The sequence below is a fragment of the Mercenaria mercenaria genome, chromosome 2, assembly GCF_021730395.1.
Source record: "Mercenaria mercenaria strain notata chromosome 2, MADL_Memer_1, whole genome shotgun sequence".
Taxonomy (NCBI): domain Eukaryota; kingdom Metazoa; phylum Mollusca; class Bivalvia; order Venerida; family Veneridae; genus Mercenaria; species Mercenaria mercenaria.
This window is the reverse complement of record NC_069362.1, coordinates 97,699,639-97,716,508: the sequence shown is the minus strand read 5'-3', so window position 1 is coordinate 97,716,508 and position 16,870 is coordinate 97,699,639. Positions and strand designations below refer to the sequence as shown.

The following is a 16,870-nucleotide window of genomic DNA, read 5'->3' as shown; positions in this document are numbered from 1 at the left end:
AAACCGTCCTTTATTTACGCAATACACATTTTCAACGATCAATAAGACCTTTTATATTCATTTTTGTCGTTTAACTACAGCCATGTTACTTTTTATTGTTTTGATTATTTCAAGTAACCAAGTAAGTAAATATTTAACATATATTGTATTTTAAAAACAAAATAAATTTTCACTTATTTTGTTTTGTTTTTGTTGGGTTTAACGTCGAACCGACGCAATTATAGGTCATATGGCGACTTTTCAGCTTTGATGGTGGAGGAAGACCCCAGGTGACACTTTGTGGATTATTTCATCAAGGGCGGGTACCTTGGTAGAACTACCGACCTTACGTAAGCCATATGAATGGCTTCCTCACATGAGAAATTCAACGCTCCGAGTGAGACTCGAACCAATATCGGTGAGGGGTAAGTGATTTGAAGTCAGCGATCTTAAAAACTCGGCCACAAAGGCCCCTGTATTTCCATTGAAGTTCGCACTAAATGTCTTACCGGTCTTATTACTGGTTCGTTAAGTTATAGGTTTTTAAGTTTATGTACGGCTGGCTTTGGACTATTTTATTGTATCATATGCAATTGATTTACAAAAAATAACATATTTAAATATTTTAATTTACACTTATTTGTTTAATACATTTTTTTTGCAGAGTTCTGCATCATCTAAATGCAACACAGCTTGTCCACCAGATAAGCCCTACTGCAATGAAGTTGTTGGGTGTATCTCCGAATGCCCAGAGCCATTCTACATCAACGGCAATAATTGCGTCTCGGATTGTGGTGAAATGTTTGTTGATGAACATAGAAACTGTATCAGTTCTTGTCCGGAAAATACATTTTATAAAGAAACTCTCAAACAAGGTATGTCCATGCCGTATTTAGAAAGAAAATGTGTCAGGTGTAACAAATTCGACGAGTTCGTTTCCAATGCATCATGTGTTAAACTATGCCCTTCTGACTCAAGGTACATCGATAAAAAAAATTGCGTTTCGGAATGTCCAAACGACCAATCTTTTAGGATGAATACCACTATCTCTGGTTTGCTTCATCATACATGCGTCGGAAAATGTCCACGTTTGGAAGATGACGGCTTCTGTCGAAACAGTTGCCCCCAAAATAAAGTTGCATTTAATTCGTCTTGTTATGAAGAATGCCCGCCGTCAAGCCCTTTCATATCTTCAAAAACTTGTCAAACAAAATGCACAGACGATGCTCCTGCTGCTGGGTTTGACAGTAAAACGTGTGTACATCGGAAATGTCCAGATGAAAGACCTTTTGTTGTTAATAGCACATGCGTTGATAAATGCCCGAGCGAACTTCATTTTATTTATTCAACCTACAATGGCAATGGTGGTTTTAAATACTGTGTAAAAGATTGTGCGAATAAATACAAGTTCAAGTTCAGTGATCAGTGTGTTGATACTTGTCCTTTAGGTACTGTAGCAGTTAATAATACGTGTCTTGAAAAGTGCCCTAGGAATACTTCTTACTCGTGTGTGATTAAAAAGGGATTTCAATGTGGAGAAAAACAGGAGCAAAAGTTTGACCATGCGATATGTGTAGATGTCTGTCCTCGGCCAATGTTAAGATGGAGGAAAACTTGCGTATATTCCTGCCCGCGTGGGGTTCCATTAATTGAAAATGAATGCACTGAGAAATGTCCAATAGACTATCCGTATGAACGAAATATTTCAAAAACAACAAATTGCTACAGCAGGTGGTGTGAAAAAGTTGAAAGTGTTTTAACATGTATCAAAGAATGTCCATCGGAAAATTACATATCAAACTATGCTTGCCTCTCTTACTGCCCTTCTTTTTTATTTCATAAAGAAAGAGACTGTGTGTTAAAGTGTCCTGCATCAGAACCATTAGTACAAAATGTAACAATTACCTTACATAACTGGTCGTATCATAACTATTATTTTTACAGCCGAAAATACACTCAAACAGAATCAAACACAATTATGCAGAAATGTGTCACTGTCTGTGATAAAGAAATGGTGCGTTTCAATTTCACGTGCATCACTTCTTGTCCAGAAGATTATCCAATAATTCAGAATGGATCATGTTCACAACAAAAGTGCGAGACGAAATACTCTGAGAATATTTCAGCTGGAATAATTTGTGTCGAAAAATGCAAACCTCACCAGTTTGTTTTGAACGAAACATGTGTGAATACTTGTCCAGATACCTACTTATATTTTAATGGAACTTGTGTTGACCGTTGTCCACGAAGCCATAATTATACTGGCGTTTCTGTTGTAAATGAAACATGTCACTCAACCAATAATTATTGCACAGGTAATATCATACTGAATTGCACTGAATCATGTCCTGATGGATTTTTCGAATACAATGGAACATGTGAAAGATTTTGTCACACACCTCTGTTTACCACTGAAAATAAATGCGTAGCATCATGTCCAACAGGTGCACCATACCAAGAAACATCGTCTATTTCAGTTACTAATAGGACGTTTAATAGTGATGGTATACATTTTTGGAAAGAGAATGTTGTTCAAAGCATCGTAAAATGTAAAGCAAAGTGCTCAGACGATAAATTGATATTAGATTCAAAATGCGTTTTAGAATGTCCGGATGATATGTACGTGTTAGCTCGGAACTGCATAACTAAATGTCCTTCAACACACGGCCTAATTAACATTAAAACCATTGTAAATCATCAATATAATTGTACATATGGTTTGTGTGCTAAGGGTGTTATAGACCTAAAGGAATGTCGCGAAAATTGTCCTGAAAACAAGTTTCTTTTTAATAACACATGCCATGACATTTGTTTGATCAACACTTCGATATATAAAAACACTTGTGTTGCCATTTGCCCACAGTCTCATCCATATACCGAGCCGGCTACCACATCGATTTTAAAATGGACAAGAGGGCATAGGTTTTGGAACAAATGGTACATTATGTCTGAAGATCATAAAGTAAACAATTGTGTTTCACAGTGTTCAAATAACTATCCGTTACAATTTAATTACTCTTGTATTAAGAAATGTCCCGGCGAATGTCCATATTTAGTTGATAATACTTGTGTTGAGAAGTGTCCAGAAAGTAAATTAACTGATATCAGAACGAAACAGTGTGTGGATAATTGTGCTAATGATACAGGATATTTTAATAAATCATGTCATTATAACTGTCCAGAAACCGTCAGATACATTTTTGATTCAAGATGCGTTTCACAGTGTCCATCCTCCGACCCAGTAGCTTTGAAAGAAGATAGATTTATATGCCGAAAGTCATGTGGAGATTTAAAACTATTCAAAGATGGGAAATGTGTGTATATATCTGAATGTGAAGATCCAATGTTTGAATACGGTGTACTATGTCTTCATAGATGTCCCGAAGGATTTGTATGGTTTGACAACTGCAAAAATACATTGCCGGTAAAGATTGCTCTAGCGGTTCTGGCTGTACTAGTTGGACTACTATTTGCTTTAAGTCGACAGCGTTTACTGGACTTCGCACACGTTCTGAGGCTAACATTCCTTTCAGTGGTGAGATTTTAAAAATAGTTACGAACTAAATATTTATCTAAAATAATTTATTACTACAGGGAATTACTACTGGCTAAACTATTATTTGTTCGAGCGCCCAGGTATACTTTAGCAATTCCTGTGGTCCCTGGCAGTTTTAGTGGTATTAGTAATGTTTGGATCGCTAGAAACCTTGTGATCAGAAGTGATCGATGTTTCAAGGCGGTGTCCCAATGTGTTACTTTATTTGTTTGTTTTGTCCCTGCTTGGTTTGGGTATATGAGTGTGTTTGAGTGTTCGTGTGCTGGTTGTGTGCGCGTCCGTTTCTGGAACATAGCTTTTTATGTTCGATATTTATTCATTTTTTTTTTACAGAAATAATAAAGATTATGCCATATTTTAGTTTTCACGTCAATGTAACAGGATTATACTAAACATGCTTAACATGTTTGGTCAATTAAGGTACAATGGCTAACAGAACCAGCCTCAGCTTTTAATCTATGAATCTCATTCTTCGTATGTCCAAACATTGACAATTTAAGAAATTATTTATAGCAAAAGAGCGTTGGGATTATTGATTTCAACTCATTTAGATTTGAAGATTGAATATTGCTTAAGCCGGTGCTAGGGGGCGTGGGCAGTGTTGCATTTTCCATTACTGCCCATGAACAGACTCAATCAAACCGAGTCTGCAATTTTCACTGTTTGCCTTGTTCTCGATGCTTCCGAGGGATCTAATTTCCAAATTTTATTTACTTCACAACAGCGGGTGTTAAGTGCTGTGTGGCGGCCGTAAAAAGTCGCCCCGACTTCATCTCAGTGTTGTTATATTTTCTGGTCCTTCGGGATCATTGATTTCAACTCATTTAGATTTGAAGATTGAATACTGCTTAAGCCGGTGCTAGGGGGCGTGGGCAGTGTTGCATTTTCCATTACTGCCCATGAACAGACTCAATCAAACCGAGTCTGCAATTTTCACTGTTTGCCTTGTTCTCGATGCTTCCGAAGGATCTAATTTCCAGATTTTAATTACTTCACAACAGCGGGTGTTAAGTGCTGTGTAGCGGCCGTAAAAAGTCGCCCCGACTTCATCTCAGTGTTGTTATATTTTCTGGTCCTTCGGGATCATTGATTTCAACTCATTTAGATTTGAAGATTGAATATTGCTTAAGCCGGTGCTAGGGGGCGTGGGCAGTGTTGCATTTTCCATTACTGCCCATGAACAGACTCAATCAAACCGAGTCTGCAGTTTTCACTGTTTGCCTTGTTCTCGATGCTTCCGAGGGATCTAATTTCCAGATTTTATTAACACATTTATGCATGATGGCGGTTATACGTCGGGCGTAATAATTTCACGAGGGCGCAGCCCGAGTGAAATTATTTGTACGACGTATTACCGCCCTAGTACATAAATAGTGTTAAAACACGGTTTTGCTATAAATTATTTCGATTCTAATTTGGCCTTTATCTAAAACAGTAGATAAAATATAGTAGCGCTATTTCTTGGTCGCAACAAAAATATTGACGTCACCGCACGTTAACGTGACGTCATTCTAGCGTAAGCGTGTTTTAACAGAGACAAGTGTATGAGAATTTAACATATTTGTGTATTGTAGGAAAAGATAGCAGAAATGGAAAAGCAGTTGCAGCACCAGTGTTCGAAATCCAAACACAAAATGAATAAAAAGGACGACGAAATCTCACTTCAAGAGTTTGTTCTGCACCCTGAAAATTGAAATTGAAAATATAGACTACAACCTAAATGCCTGTACGATGAAATTTACCTTCATTGATATTGATACATTTTGATTTTGACGCACGAAAGGTCAGTTTTTAGACCCGCCTTTCGATTAGAGATATCAGAATGATCTGCTTTTAAATTACCTTGTTTTGTACCATTGTCTGTAATATCCATTCAGAACGGCTTTGTGGTGACATGGTGTCCCGTCAGACAATTGAGGTTCAGTATTCACGCAGTGCTACTTTTTATTGAAAAAAAATGAGGTCATTCATTTTATGATTTAATTTTTTTCGTTATTACTTCCATGTATTGGTAAATATCATTTCAGTGCAAACTACCATTCATAATGCTTCGTCAGCGGTATCTGTAGTTTTGCCGGCTGTGATCCCTGGAGTCAACGTGACAAGCACAAAGTTTCCAATCCAAGCGATAGACACAATTGTGTATTCAATAAAATATGTTATAGATCTACTAAATTTGAGAAAAAACATTACAATACGCAACAGACTTCCGTATGATTTCATCTTACCCATACCTCTTATAAGAATACATGAATGCATATATCGCTATGTTAAAGATGAAAATTTTTAGAATAAAAAATGTTAAAAATATAGCGACGCTGTTGGATATCTTACTCACACCCAGAAAATACAAAATAAAAAGTCATTTGCGAAGAGGAATGTGGTTTTTCTTCAACGGGGTCATCTCAACAAAATTTGATTATATTGTGTGCGGTATGAAAACGGTGTATAACGGTGATAATGCCTGGGTATTAAGCCACCCCTATGCGGTGGGGATTTAGATTTGGATCTTCTGTTCGTCCGTCCCTCTGTCCGTCAGAGAAAAGGTGTTACACATATCGCCAAAAGTACTGAACGAACGTCATGAAGTTGTATAGTAATATAATTCAACATTAGAAGATGTGCATCGGAGATTTTAGCAATGAAACTTAGTTAAAATGTTGTTTTAGGAATATCTCGGCATATTTTAAAACTAGGTCATTTGATTCAATCACATGGTTAATTCATAGAAATACCTTATTAACACTCTAGATTCCATTTTTATTAGCCCGCCCGCTTAGCTCAGTAGATAAGAGCGTTGATCTAGGGATCGCGGGATCGTGAGTTCGATCCTCAGGCGGGCCGTATGTTTTCCGTGACTATTTGATAAACAACATTTTGTCTGAAATCATTAGTCCTCCACCTCTGATTCATGTGGGGAAGTTGGCAGTTACTTGCGGAGAACAGGCTTGTACTGGTACAGAATCCAGGAACACCGGTTACTTAACTGCCCGCCGTTACATGACTGAAATACTGTTGAAAAACGGCGTTAAACCCAAAACAAACAAAAAAGACCTAGTCAGAATTTTTGTCTTAATAAAATCGACGTAAAGTTTGGAAGTGGATTATCTAGAATCAAAAGTTAATATCACTAGGTGAAGTTATAGGAAAACATTGTTTACACACTAGAGGCCATGATTTATATTCGATCTTTATGAATAGTGGTAAGGATGCTTGACTTAATAAAATCTGCATCTAGTTTCAAACTAGTTATCTGGCATCAAAATCTGGGCCAAGAGATTCTAAAAAACATTGTCAACACTCAAGAGGCAATAGTTTTAGAATAGTTGCCTATATAAAATGTACTCTGAAACTTGGCGAAAAACTATGTTAATAAGTCAAATAATAGATAAGCGTTGCTAAAATTCTAGATACAAAATTGCTTACCTGATAAATGAAACATAGTCATAATGTTTATTTCAATCAAATCCAGGTAACGTTTGAAACTCGGTCATCTGTCGTTAAAAGGTAATTCATGTAAATTAAATCTTTGAAAAAAACATTCTAAATGCTGTAGATGCGATACTTTTTACATGCACTTTTGTTAGACCATTTCTTTTTATAAACTGTAGAACAGATTGAATATAGGGTTATCTTGGATATAAAAGCAGGTCACTAGGTCATATCATAACAAAATATTCTTAACACTCTTAATGCCTTAATGCCTGTTTTCATCTGATCTACATAAAACTTGGTCAGAAAGTTTGCCTTTTTTCACTAAGTAGAATCATAGAAATATCTTCTTAATTAACACTATAGAGGCAATATTTCTATTTGATTTATATGAAATGTAGTCAACATATTTGTCTGCATGAAGTCTAGATCGATCTGAATACTGCATTATCTGGGATTTAAAACACTAGGTCATTGTGTCAAATCATACCATCTAGAGATCTATTCGCCTGCTTTTGACCCAGTTTCAAACCCGTTCAATATTTTGTTAAGACAAATATTCTGATCAAGTCGCTTACGATTGGACCAGAATTGTAATCTATTGAGTGTTCAGAGGACATCGGGGGATCACACTAGCTCTCTTGACCACTTTAACACAGACGCACAACTTCTAATGTAAGATAATTAGTAAAGTGTAATGACGGTAGGTGAATAATATGTCAAATTGATTTGCAATCCAATAATCTATGTTGTTTTCTGAAATAAGCATGCATACTCCAAAAATATATGTAAATAAGATGTTACATAGCTGTTGCGTTTTTGAAAGAAATTACTTTTTGTCTAGACGGTGAAAAACATTCACCTGTATGCCGACTTGCTAATTTTGATATTTGATTTGAGCTCTTATTTGCGACTGACACTGTATTCCATTTTGCGACTTAAGTATACGATTTGTGTCCTTTACGGGCGTAAATGAAATAAAAATACATACCGAAGTGCCTCTATCGATCAGTCTTCATGTATATAATGTCAATTAATGTCAAGCCTGACTAATCCATTGAAGGTGGGGGTCTGTGACTCGCTATTCTACCTAATTATATAATGCAATTGAATGCTTCAGAATCATTTACATGCAAGTACTCCGTGTTGGTTTTACAGACATATAAACTAATAAAATAAACAAAGGGTCAGTGGCTTCAATCTGGTGCTGTTTCACTACAAATCTTTGGCAACCATTTTTATTTAAGATAAAAAGTACCAGCGGAGACAATGATTGCTATATACAATTGTTGTTTGGATGCGTGAACAAGTAACACAAGTTATGGTACGGGCACGGAAAATCGAACGTTTATTTTTATTTTTGTATTTTGACATTGGAGCAGGGACCATCTTGGTGATTTTTGTCTGAACACTCTTGCTGATACCAGTAACAAAACACATTTCCGATTTCATGTGTTCAAGCTTTTATGTGTAGGCCTACGGGCAGGTAGCATGTTTTCTGTATAATGTGTCTATATTCAAAGAAAACACATCGATTCATGATGGTGAATATTTGTAACAAGTTATTTCAGAATTCCTTCATGCATAAAACGTTATGGCCAGGACACCAAAAATGAACCGACCCTATTTTTGACATTTGACCTCTAAGTGTGACCTTGACCTTGGAGCTAGGGAACTGTGTCTTGTGCGCGACACATCGTCTAATTATGGTTGAAGTTTGTGCCAAGTTACTTTAAAATTCCTTAATGCATAAAGAAGTTATTGCTGGGACACGAAAAGTTAACCTTATTTTCCCTTTGACCTCTTAAGTGTGACATTAATTGTAAAGAGAAAAGAAAAAGAAGAGGACGGGGATTAACTACTTCTTGCCTGTGTGTGTGAAGTTTCACAGAGGTAGATGTAACAGTATTCAAGCAATTGAATGACCAAATTTATGAGGACACACATACAAACAGACCGGACAGACAGACCGAATGGTGACTCATATATACACCCCTCCTTCAGATGCGGGTTATAATTACGAAAAAATACTACAGGAGCAAGGGAAAAGCCAATATCTAATGAATAAGTCAGTTGCTAAGAGGCATACATTCTCTTTAACGAAAGTTGCAAACATTTATACAGTACTGCAAACAAATATGAATACAGTCAGGACATCACACCGAGTCCTCTTTCATTGACGGTTATAAACAAATTGGAGATTTAAGCAATGACTTTATTAAATTTTACCAAACTAGTATTGTTTCTTTATCCACGAAACAGTGGGATTTATATGTAGATCATTCTTCAAGCAAGAAAATATGTTCTTTTGACGCAGACAATGCGCAGTTGCTGGACAAAATCAGTGATCAATCGTGTTTTTGCTATAATTTTACCTTTACACATTATATAAAGAAACAAATCATGTTCAGCTTCCAATGAAATATAAATATGCACACCAACAAAGCACATCAATCACTTTAAAATAGTTTTTTCCAACTTATAGCGGTCAGCTTTTTGTTTTGATCGGTCGCAACTACAGTTGTTTATAGGGGGTGTAATATAATTAAACTATGTTGAGATGGTCCCCTTGAAATATTGATCGCGCATTATATTACAATATTTATGCTTTGTTGTTTTATCACAACTTTCAATGCGAAACATGTTTATATTGCTAAAATTAGTCATTATCCCACACAAAATGAATTGAAATATATTGATTTGTAAACGTTACATAAATAACAGACCGTTCTATTATATATCAAAAGTACAAAATCATCGCTGAACTCGAAACTGAACTATTCCATGAAATATTTGTTTGTTACGGTTGTTCAGTTATGATACGTTTTGTTAACCTAACCAGTGTTTCTGGTTTCCGACAAGAATCAGAGGTGGAGGACGAATGATTTCAGACCGAGTTTTTTTTATCAAATCGATACTGAGAGCTATGTCTCGCCCAAGGATCGAACTCACGACCCCGCATTCCATAGATCTGGACTCTCCCTATTGGGCTAAGCGGGCGGGCACCATCATGAAACATAACAACATATCTTTACTGTGTAGTTTTCTAAGCTGACTAGATTTGAGGAAATATGCCGGTGATGAAAATAGGTTCGGCACATACACAAGCTTAATGATCGACACTTTACAGTACTACTATACATTGCTTTCGCAAGCATTACCATCCAGTGCATAATCCAGGCATTGCTCCTGTCATATCACGTTTAAGTTGTAATGTTTTTAAGTAAAAAAAGTATCATTGACAACAATATGTAGCAACAGTCATTCTCGTCATTCATTACTTGGTTTTAACTTTGGCTCTAAACCCTGTACGACAAGAACACATAGTTAAAAATGTGGTATCAAAGCTAATGAAAAATGAGACCAGTATAACAATAAAGATTTTTATCCTTTCAAGAAAAAATGAAAACCTTCATCGGACCAAATGGTGTAATTAACAATTGAATTACTACTGTAAATCAGAACCTCTGAGCCTTGTTTACCCGCAAACATTTTCATCTACAACTACTTTTCCAGTCACAGATAAATTGTTTTCTTGTATACCGTATTTTACAAATAAGAGAACAAATAAAATAACATATTTGATGTTCTTTATAGCACAATTTTCTTTTAATGAAGAATGGGAAACAAAAATGACGCCATGAAGTTTCAACGTGAACAACAACACTGAGTAATGGTTAAGTTTTATCTTAAAATATAACTAACATCATCATATTTTATCCTATTACCTATTAACAAGGAACCGCTACTACTCCTTATTTATATCTGAGTAATCTGCTGTATTGCCTCCCTTATATTTCTATCTTGCGTTTATCAGTAATTGTCTGTAAGAATAGACATAATTCTGCCGAAGCCAGTTATTGCACATATGTCTATAATCAACAGTTTTTGATATAATGGCTAATGTCGGAACATACGACGGGCGATCGGAAAATATGCAGACTTTTCATGCTCCTGTCTTTCCACGTGCAGCTATCTAAACTTTATCGCAATTTATTTTCAATGAGAAATGTGTATACACCAAGTTTTGAGTATTTAAACAAGGTACTAGGTGTTATGGCTAATATTGACTCTAAATTGGAGGAACAGAGATCTGTAAGTTCCTGCTTTTGAAGGGAATTCTTCAAAGGTTGCAGAAAACTTTTTCGACAGCGAGCATATCCCGTTCAACCTTTTATAGCTGGGTTCACATTTATGGAGGACAGGTCAAGCGTGAGAGTCAAGCCTAAGCCAGGGAGGCCCGCTGAGGCAGTGAGCCCTACAATGGTGGAGAATGTTAAAGGTTTTGTTAACAAAGATCGCAGAGTAACATTGCAGGAGGTACTAGTAGCTTACCAGTTTGTGATCGGTAAAGTGTCGGCATATCAGATTTTACACGCAAAATTAAGTATGAGCAAGGTTAGTGCTAGATGGGTACCGAAACAGCAGACAGAAGACCAAAATGCACCCAGGGTGACCATAGCAAAAAAGCTCAGTCAAAGCAGCGGAAACAAGCTGGTCCCTCAAATAGTTTAAGATGTCTCCCTCTGCTGGCAAGGTTATGCTGGTTGCTTTTTGGGATTCACTGGCTCATTTTATACCAAAAGATCAAAATGTGATTGCTATATACTATTCAGAAGTAATTTAAAAACTAAAACTCAGAGAAAAACTGAAAACGTTGCACCCCAGGCTAGCCCAGAAAAATGTCTTTCTTTTGCATGACGATGCCCTCTCTATTACCGCCTCATCTACAGTAGAACTTTCCAAGTCTTTCAAGTGGCAGTTGTTGTCCTACCCTCCGTACGTCTCAGACTTTGCCTCCTACAAAATTTTATTTGTTTCAAAAACTCAAAAAGGTTCGATGGAAACAGCTTTGATTTCAGCTGTAAATCGGTACCTCAGCAGCAGATCTACACAGAATAGAAAAGCTCCAACGAAGATTGCAAAAGTGTAGGTAGGGAATACTTTGAGAAAAGAAATTGAACATTATTAAACTTTTTTTTAAAAAAGAGGTAAAAGTCCGGATATTTTCCGACTGCCTCATATTCCTTCAAAATATGTGACAAATACAAACAAACAAACAAACAAACAAACATCAGTTTCATTAAATTCAGCACCAGATCCCTTAGTGTTTTTTTCTCCATTATTCTGTTGAAATAACAACAGGTACACAAAAGTCACCAATATCTGTCACTCGTATGTGAAGGGATGTTCCTAATGTCAATTCAAGATTTGGGGAACCACAGTAAAATAAAAAAAAATAATCTACTTTCCGGAAAAGCTCAAATGCAACAAAATATTCAAATGATATACCTAAATTGTTTTTAAATGTTATTTATTATAAAATGCTGATCAAACAGTATTAGTTTTATCCGTGTTCAAACAATTCCCACGAAGTCTGGATTTCACATTATACGTAAGAAGGGGTTGAATATTTCCACTGCCATCTAGCCTTTCATTTCTTGTAAGACTATCATTGTCTTGAAGGTTTTTCTAGTCATGTGAAAAAAATGCTAATATTGCGTAGGTAGACACCAGGAAATACATACGTTCGCTATCGTTTTATGCAGCCGTCCAGAGACAAACTTTGAAGCATAAAGTTGCTTAAAAGCATCCACACAAAATCCCCTTTAAAGTCAAGCATAAATACAATAAAGCTTATTATGAATGGCATGAAAATTGCCTAAACTAGGTGGAAAAATGACACTGTAGATTAATCGACTACATTCGGCCACGGAACACATCCTGCGAATCTTACTCATATCATCTACACCCTTGTTACCCGGATAATACGAAATGATATGATAATTCCAAAATACTACAAACTGGATGAACTGTCAAACTTGGTAAGGACATTGTTTATTTCAATATTTTCTAATTACTCATTCTGATCGTTTAAAGTGTTATAACTGATTCAAAATAGTTTACAAGCTGTACCATTTGCACTAAACAATTTGCATATGGGACATATTATTCACTTTGGAAACCCTTTAACAATGTTTACATTTTGCTATTGAGAACGAGTTTGGCGATTCAAACCGTTGTCAACCTCATTTAATGGAATTTTGGTAATGACTGTTATTTTGTAATTTTCAGTTATTATATAAACAATAATATGAACATGTTAGGAAGTTTTTATCTTAGATCAAATAACCCAAATTTACAAATATATAAGCATATGTATTAGTCGATGGATACTGACCAAAGTGTTCACAGAAATTTCGAAGATAAAGCCCAAAATGTTATATGGATAATAGTCAACATTGTAAACTGACACAAAAAAGAAACGCAACAAGTATCGTAATAGCCAATATTTATAACCTACTGATGTTTAGCCATACAAATTTATATGTGTAATCAAAGTAAACATAACAGAAAAAAAATTTATCATCAAAAAATATCGTCTGAGATCATATTTCTTTCCATGCTTCAACGTCAGTGCAGTCAATAACGCGTATAGCCACCATTGCTCTGTATGACAGCCTATACAAGGGTGGACTTGAATGTGGAATTTATTGTTGCCCATAATATGACTCTGCCACCATTGTACGGATAAACCTCACGCACACAGTTATTTGCGAAACGTTCGTTGCGGCGTCTGTATATTCTGACCTATCCGTCAGCGTGATGGAGATTAAATCTTGATTCGTCGCTAAGAACAACTGTTCCCCACTGACGTCGTCGGTTATTTAGAGCCCAGCGTTGCTTTTCTTGACGATGACAAGAGCCTGACATCGAGCTGGACGACGGAAATGAATCCCGTGTTTACGCAAACAATTTATGACTGTGTCACCGTGAATTGGTCGTCCGGGATTTCCAATTACAACATATGGCGTGGATTGCGTGTGCGTGTGCGTGTAAGAGAGATCTTGGTGTACCATTATGTACACCTAGGTATTCAGAATGTGAACAGGGTTTGTGCTATTAGTGATTATAAAACTTTTAAATGAAGACAAATATCAAATATTTTATATTCAAAAAAGATGAACAAGCGATGAGAACGATTAGTCAATCTTAATTCGCCAATGTCTGAATTACTTCCGGCGTAAACGAAAGTAGAATTAATACAGATCGCTGCTAAGGATACGATAAATTCATAAGCTTTTGAGTTGATTTGTTGATCATTTGATGACCGAATATTCGAATATTCGTTCGGAAGGTTGACCGAATATTCGAATACCAAAATTGCTATTCGTTGCCATCCCTATATAAAAGGTAGTTGATACTCAAATACATGTATGTATTTTATATGGAATATGGAGACCGTGGGGTAAAAAGGGACAGCGGGGGGGGGGGGGGATAATACTTATGCACATGTGTACTTGATACCAGGAAGGTGCAAGTTGTACACTGTGCCTGTTACCCACATAGAAATGTTAACAGGCTCATATCATCATGTTGTTACAAAGTAATTTATCAAAACATGTCCACGCATACAAAACTGGTCAATCTGTAATGGGATGTCAATGGAAAAAAATCAATTTTGGCTATTATCCACTTTCAAAGACAACGCATGTAGGGCATTATCCATGGTCATTTTTGGCTATAATCCATTTTTCATACACAGATCAATATAAATGGTTTTGACATTAAAACGTCAAAAGTAAACAACTTACTGTAAACTATGTCAGATAGTGAAATGGTAGAGTCGTATATACAGTGAATTACAAGCATGAAAAACAATTCTAAATATTTTTTTATGATTTTTCAAACTAAACTTACATGGTTTTTGTAAACTATGTAACATATTGTGTATTGTATTCACAAAAATACAGTAAAATAGTTTGAGTTCCATGGAAACAAATCGCCATTCGTTCTTTTTGCAACATCTGGGGGTTAAAATCTCTTATCAAGCCACAGCAACTTACCGAAAAACGTGAAGTTTTCAAAATCGTTGATCGGCCATTTTATAGCATGTTGGAGTTATCACATCATTTTGTATTATCCGGGTAACAAGGGTAATCTACTATCTTCATAATCGACTGATTTATACATCTGTCATTTCGCCGTCTCAGATTTATTTCTTTTTTAACTGTCTTTATGTTTTTAGGAGGAGTATATAAACGTGAATAAAAGTTAAATAAAATGACACCGATCAAACAGGAATAGCCATGTTCTTATGACACAGTATACAGTTAATGAAACTCTACAGTAGTGTATGTATAGTTGTATAAATGATTAACATTAATAAAATATAACATAGTCTAAGAGATAACAAGGAAGAAACAAACATCAGGCATCACGACATTCTATTTAATTACTTTGGATGCTTTATTCATTTAAGAATTTTAACACGACCCGATTCATTTTCCTATTAAACGAAGAAGTTTGAAAATTCTGTGTTATACAACAATTCATTTTTTTCTGAAAAAGATTTGCAACACAGTCTTAATTGTATTACAGGAATTTGTTACTTTTTATTTAAGAAATAATATATGATCCCAAACAGTGATTTGTTGTTGAATAAAATCATTGTTTGGAGTTAAGATGCGTAATATTTTATCACTCGGGCTGCGTATTCGTGATCTAAACGACAAAGAATTTTATTCAAGAGCTCGTTTTCTGTTGCTTCTTTTCCAGCGCGCCGCTGTGCCGTTTGACGCTATGGCGTAATAAATGTGACGTCAGAAAAATGAATTATTGTATAATGATACACAATTTTCAACCTTCTTTGTTTAATAGGAAAACACATTTAGTCGTGTTAGAATATACTGTAAATAAACCCTATTTGCAAACATGTTAACATACAAAGAGTAACATTGTCTGGTACACAAAGATAGGAAATTACATTTAGGCAATAGCGGGGACCATACGCCGCTTTTCATGAAATTACACACTGATGTAGCATTGAAGGTTCCATGTGCACCGCCGTATGCACACATCCACGGATGTCTCTAAATTCTATTTTGTACTTTTAGCATGTGTAAATGTTGAGTTCTGCTCAACCCGGGGCTAGAGGGCGTGGACGGTAGCATGCATTTCCACTACCGTCCATGAACAGGCTCAATCAAACCGAGCCTGCAACATTTTCGTTTTTGTTGTGTTGAGCGACCTGTGGAGTTTCCACTTTTTTATTTTATTCATTACATTTACCCTAATTACATGTAATGATAAAAGATGTATTGCATAATTATGCTATACTGTATTGTGTAGGAGTAGTTTTCAATCCCGACAGTATACAAAGGTTTCGTTCATTTATTGTGGATGACGCATCTAAAAATATCAAAATATGCTCAGTGTTAACCATGACCGACACATCTCCAATATCATAATATGTTAGAATTTTTTTAAACAACTCGTAGGTATTGTAAACCTTTGCATGGAACTTGCCCAGAACAATGTTCACGAAGCCATAAATAATATCCTAAAAGCCATACTTGGCATACTGGCTACAAACTCAATTATTATTGCTTAGGCAATATCATATTGAAGGACTGCATGTGCTATATTTTCTGTTTTATTTTGCTCGTGGAGTAAATTCATTCTGTAATAGAATTCCGCTTAAGCCGTTGCTTAGGGGCTTAAGGGGAGTTTTACATTTTATTGTCTGTATAGAACAGAATAAACCAATCTTAGTCTGCTATTATGTTGTTTAGTTGTGTTCTTTGCTTAACGGGTATTATTAACTATCACAACAACAGTCTTTAAGTGGCTTCGCTAAAAGTCTCTCCGTGTTGTTCATTGGAATCATGGAGTACATACATTCGAACTGTGATAGAATTCTGTTTAAACTGGTGATAGAGAGCGTGAGGTGTTTTGTGTTTTACTCATTTCATTACCCGCCCCCTTCCCCTCCCCCCCCCCCCACCCCCCACCCACCACACACACACACACATATAACAGACTCAATTAATACGAGTCTGCTAATATGTTGTTTGGTTGCGTTCTTTGCTTCAAACGGATCTTTTCACAGATTTTATTTTA

The 16,870-nt window shown here is 35.9% G+C and overlaps 2 protein-coding genes across 5 annotated transcripts in view; both read left to right on the top strand.

Moving 5' to 3' along the window:
- LOC123564663 (zinc finger protein OZF-like) overlaps window positions 1–16,870 on the top strand; it is a 229,379-nt gene that overhangs the window by 75,082 nt on the left and 137,427 nt on the right. The gene's annotated exons all lie outside the window — the stretch shown is intronic.
- Window positions 33–5,866, top strand: LOC123562916 (proprotein convertase subtilisin/kexin type 5-like). 2 transcript variants are annotated; one of them, XM_053537328.1, is made up of 3 exons: window positions 33–121; window positions 644–3,514; window positions 5,110–5,866. In XM_053537328.1, exons 1-3 carry the CDS (start codon window positions 83–85, stop codon window positions 5,227–5,229), a joined length of 3,030 nt encoding a protein of 1,009 aa, XP_053393303.1. In that variant the 5' UTR covers window positions 33–82; the 3' UTR covers window positions 5,230–5,866. The 2 variants fall into 2 exon arrangements, with proteins under 2 accessions (XP_053393303.1, XP_053393304.1); XM_053537329.1 differs by having other exon boundaries at window positions 644–854; window positions 5,110–5,203.